This window comes from Perissodus microlepis, chromosome 8 (genome assembly GCF_051167445.1).
Source record: "Perissodus microlepis isolate ML-2025 ecotype Zambia chromosome 8, ASM5116744v1, whole genome shotgun sequence".
Classification (NCBI taxonomy): Eukaryota; Metazoa; Chordata; class Actinopteri; order Cichliformes; family Cichlidae; genus Perissodus; species Perissodus microlepis.
In genome coordinates this window covers 24076473-24081220 of record NC_140468.1, presented here as the reverse complement: position 1 = coordinate 24081220, position 4748 = coordinate 24076473, and the positions used below count along the sequence as shown (strand labels likewise).

Here is a 4748-nt window from a genome sequence, read left to right as displayed (position 1 = left end):
GTCGTCGGAGAACAGTGTGTCATGATTTTCTGAGATGAATCATCATTAATTTGCAAATTTTGAACACATTTTAATCGTCACTAAATCACTGTGATTTCTACATACACAGAAACAAAGTATTGATCCTGTCGTGCTAAAATAAGTTGAGTACCAATACCACCGTTGGCAGATAGATTAAGCTCTACCTTCACTTACTACAGCTTTTAAAAGCTGTTTACACATTTATATCTGTTGTGTAATCATAATCTAAATCAATGATGTCTAACTCATTTTACATTGTGGACCCACCACTATGATCTTAAGTGGGCCGAACAAAAAATGCTCCCCTTTCTTCAAGCCTAAATAAGTTTAACTGTGCAACTGTTAATCCCTGAGATATCAACATGTGTGTTGATAAAAAAAAATGCTGCTGCAGCAAATGAAAGAAATCAGTCAGGATAACTATTTGGACTAAACTGTGGACAGTTTCTGTAGTAGATTGTGAAAACAGTAACTTTATCATTTAATTGTTTATTAATTGTTTTTATTGTGTTTATTTACCAGTTTATTAGCAGGAAAAGTTGAAAGTTATCAAAATACAGCAAAAGTCTAAAGTCTCTGTCGTCCTTCACATTTTTCCAGTGCCATCCCGCGGGCGAGACTTCCAGTATTTGCTGGGCTGATTCTGGCCCCGGACCCTTATGTTTGACACCCCTGACCTGCTTCTCTTACTTGTAAAGAGCTATTGTCAGATTGCTGCCTTGCTACAGTTACAAAGGCAGACTATATGCATGCATGCATTTATCAGTACGTCACTACTGCTGAAAAACAGAAAAAAAAGATTTTTACAGTTCCTACTTAAAATGAGATGTACATAAATTAATAAACCCTATAAAACAGCGCTTCTTATTGGAAGTCATATTGTAAAAGCAGTGTTTCGAATAAGTGCACGATTCCAAAGAGAATACAGAGTTTATAATACTGTGTAACAGAACTCTGTTTTATGAAGCACATTTGGAGGGGAAAGCAGGTAGAGAGCTGAAGTTGAACAGTCAGCAAATTGAACAAAATCCGCAATTCACTGGATTATTGCTCTGTTGTTGGAAATGAGAAGAGCGACACAAATCAAAAGCTGATGTTTGACAGCAACTGTTGCTCTGCAGCAGGCTTCACTCTCCTCCTCCTCCTCCTGGCAAGCGCAGGGTGGCAAGTTTGCTGATTTTCTAGACTGCTGTCCCCCCCTATTGTTCAGATGCTGTAACTGTAGGTAAGCTTCTCGGGTTGATGGAAGACGAGCAGAGAAAATGTTAAAGTAGGAGTAGAAAGTAATTGCAGCTGTTTGGGACGCCGGACTGCTGAGTGTAACACGGATTTGTTGCTAATCTATCTGCAGATCTTTTGCCTCTCGCGTGTGTTTGCAAAAATAATTTGTTTTCCGTCATTATAAAATGCCACTTTGAGTAATTCATAATATATGGATAAATATTCAGTACGTCATAATAAATGTCCCCATGAAGCCTTAAAATGAACTAGAAAATTCAAAACCTAAAAGAAAATTTGAAAAATTAAACACAGCATGCAGACACTGGTGAGCAGTGCGTGTGTGTGTGTGTGTCTGTGTGTGTGTGTGTGTGTGTGTCAAGGAAATGTGTGTGCTGCCCGCGCTGGTTAGGAGAAGGAAAAAATGGGATCAAATTCCTTCACTCTGGCGTCACATATTGCCAGCCAATCGGATTAGGGCTTTCCTCAGAACCTTAAAACGCTATAAAGCCCGCATGCAAAACGTTTTCAGTTCAAAGCACTCAAGCTTCTTGGGGATTGTACTCGGGAACGAGAAGGGAGCTCTTTACCGTTTCATTCTGCACAGCTGAACACAGAGTCGTACCTGCTGGCGTGTTTTGGGTTGTTTCGTGTTTTTTTCGTCCTTGCAAGTGCGGATCCGTTAGCAGAAACCAGACTTATCCTGGAGAACTCGTGCGTAAAAGCGCCTCATCTCCAGATCGGCTTTTACGCACGGTACACGGGAGAGAATTTGAGAATCTTCCCCGTTTTTTTCCTGTTTTTTTGCTGAAAGGTTTTGCTCAAGGGCATCCTGGCAAGGTGAAGTGAAGTCAGAGGCTTTTCCCCTCCTCTCTCTCAAAAAAGCAGAATTAACTCCACGATTTCACACGTAAATTGGCACCAAACAGTTTTTCGTATGAATCTCCTCGACCCCTACCTGAAGATGACGGAGGAACAAGACAAGTGTCTCTCTGATGCCCCGAGCCCGAGCATGTCCGAGGACTCTGCGGGCTCCCCGTGCCCGTCCGGCTCGGGCTCCGACACCGAGAACACCCGGCCGTCGGAGAACGGGCTGCTCAGAGCGGACGGATCTCTGGGCGACTTCAAGAAGGACGAGGAAGACAAGTTTCCCGCTTGCATCCGCGAAGCCGTGTCCCAGGTGCTCAAGGGTTACGACTGGACCCTCGTGCCCATGCCGGTGCGCGTTAACGGATCTACCAAGAATAAGCCCCACGTTAAGAGACCAATGAACGCGTTCATGGTGTGGGCTCAGGCTGCTCGGAGGAAGCTGGCGGATCAGTACCCGCACCTTCACAACGCGGAGCTCAGCAAGACACTCGGAAAACTCTGGAGGTAAGTGTGGATGCGCTGTAAATAGTTCGGCACTTTTTACGTAACGATTAGCATGCACTGTCTGATTTTTTGTTAATATATAAATGTAGAATTTCATTCCCCCCCCACAGTTAGCTCCTTTTTGTTTATGAATTACAGCAGAAACTGACTGGTTTAATAATTGGTCATTTGTACGCACAGACTTCTCAATGAAGGAGAGAAGCGGCCGTTCGTGGAGGAAGCTGAGCGTCTCCGGGTGCAGCACAAGAAGGATCACCCGGACTACAAATACCAGCCCCGAAGGAGGAAGTCTGTAAAGAACGGGCAGAGCGAGGGCGAGGACGGCAGCGAGCAGACGCACATTTCCCCAAACGCCATCTTCAAAGCTCTCCAGCAGGCAGACTCCCCTGCATCCAGCATGGGAGAGGTGCATTCTCCTGGAGAGCACTCAGGTGAGGACCTCCTGCCATCATTTCAGATTGTATAAGATAAATATTGACTTTCAGTCCAACTGGAATGCTTAAACAGTCCAAAACCTGTTCTTAATTTTAAAGCAAAATCTAACCTGTGTCATTTTGTGCCCTCCAGGCTCCCAGGGTCCCCCTACCCCTCCCACTACCCCAAAGACTGATGTCAGCTCAGGCAAGGTCGATCTAAAACGCGAAGTAGGCCTCCGCTCCCTGCCTGATGGTCCCGGTGGGCGACAGCTCAACATTGACTTCCGTGACGTGGACATCGGCGAGCTGAGCAGCGATGTCATCTCCCATATTGAGACCTTCGATGTCAACGAGTTTGACCAGTACCTCCCTCCCAACGGCCACCCGGGCTCCACCAATGCAGCGCCAGTAAGTTACACCGGCAGCTACAGCATCAGCAGCGGCGGCGCTCCAGTCAGCCCCCAGTCAGGAGGCACCTGGATGGCTAAAAGCCCGAACCAGCAGGGACAACAGCAGCAGCAGCACACCCTGACCACCCTGGGGAGCAGTGGGGCTTCAGATGGCGCTCAGACCCAGCACAGGACCCAGATCAAGACAGAGCAGCTGAGCCCGAGCCACTACAGCGAGCAGCAGGGCTCCCCACAGCACGTCAGCCCCTACAGCCCCTTCAACCTGCAGCACTACAGCCCCTCCTCTTCCTACCCGGCCATCTCCAGGGCACAGCAGCAGCAGTACGACTACCCCGACCACCAGGGGGGAGGCACTACAACTGCTTCCTCCTACTACAGCCACGCGGGGGCGGGGCAGAGCTCGGGGCTGTACTCAACTTTCAGCTACATGAGCAGCCCAAGCCAGAGGCCCATGTACACGCCCATAGCCGACAACACAGGGGTGCCCTCCATCCCGCAGAACAGCCCGCAGCACTGGGATCCAGCGCCGGTTTACACCCAGCTCACCAGACCCTGAGACACTTACAATGCAACACTTTACTCTGGGGGGGAAGGGAGCGCGGTTCCCCCGTCAATCAGACACTTGAACTCAGAAAAAAAAAGAAAAAAAAGAGAGAAAGGAGAGCTGGACTTGTGATTGGCTCACGTAGTGCCTTGCTATTATAGAAGCTATATATTATATTTTTAGAGAGATGGAAGACTTTAAGAAAATCCTCTGTGAGGACTTACTGATTGTCAATATTTCTGTAGGTACTGTTTATGTTTCCATAATTTTTCTTTCTTTTCTTTTTTTTTTAATATGCTGGCAGTTTGTAACCCATGGGGACATGGGGGTGGGGTGGGCAGAGGGTTGGGATAATTATTTGTACCTGTAGATATAAAATAAAATAAAAAAACAGCTTTATATTTTTTTTTTAACCAGTTCGGCAACTAACCACTGGCAGTAGTGCAGATTCTGGTTCTCTGTCAGGTTTCTGTTACTTTTTGTTGTTGTCGTCGTCGTCGCCGCTTACTCTTTTTGCGTGCCATTCAGCGAGTACGGTTTGTATTTTATGCTGTTGGAGTCCTGTTGTTGTCTGTTAGGCAATACAAGAACAAAGAGAGAGACTTTGCCTCCCAGTGCCGCGCTGTCTCGATGGCGGGGAGGGAGACCGCGGCCCCTTCCACCACCCGTGCCTTGGATTTAACATTTTCCCCCCGATGTTTTGTACTTTTTGTGTGTCTGTGCTCAATGGCTGCAGCTGAGATTACGCTTAACTGTCCAACAGTG

At 47.1% G+C, this 4748-nt stretch overlaps 1 protein-coding gene across 1 annotated transcript; it reads left to right on the top strand.

Annotated features, from left to right (window-relative positions):
* The first annotated feature begins 1015 nt into the window (after positions 1-1015).
* On the top strand, positions 1016-4035 carry LOC146382052 (transcription factor Sox-9-B-like). Its single transcript, XM_084938324.1, has 3 exons — positions 1016-2613; positions 2794-3044; positions 3181-4035. Exons 1-3 carry the CDS (start codon positions 2177-2179, stop codon positions 3993-3995), a joined length of 1503 nt encoding a protein of 500 aa, XP_084794450.1. The 5' UTR covers positions 1016-2176; the 3' UTR covers positions 3996-4035.
* The last annotated feature ends 713 nt before the right edge of the window (positions 4036-4748 follow it).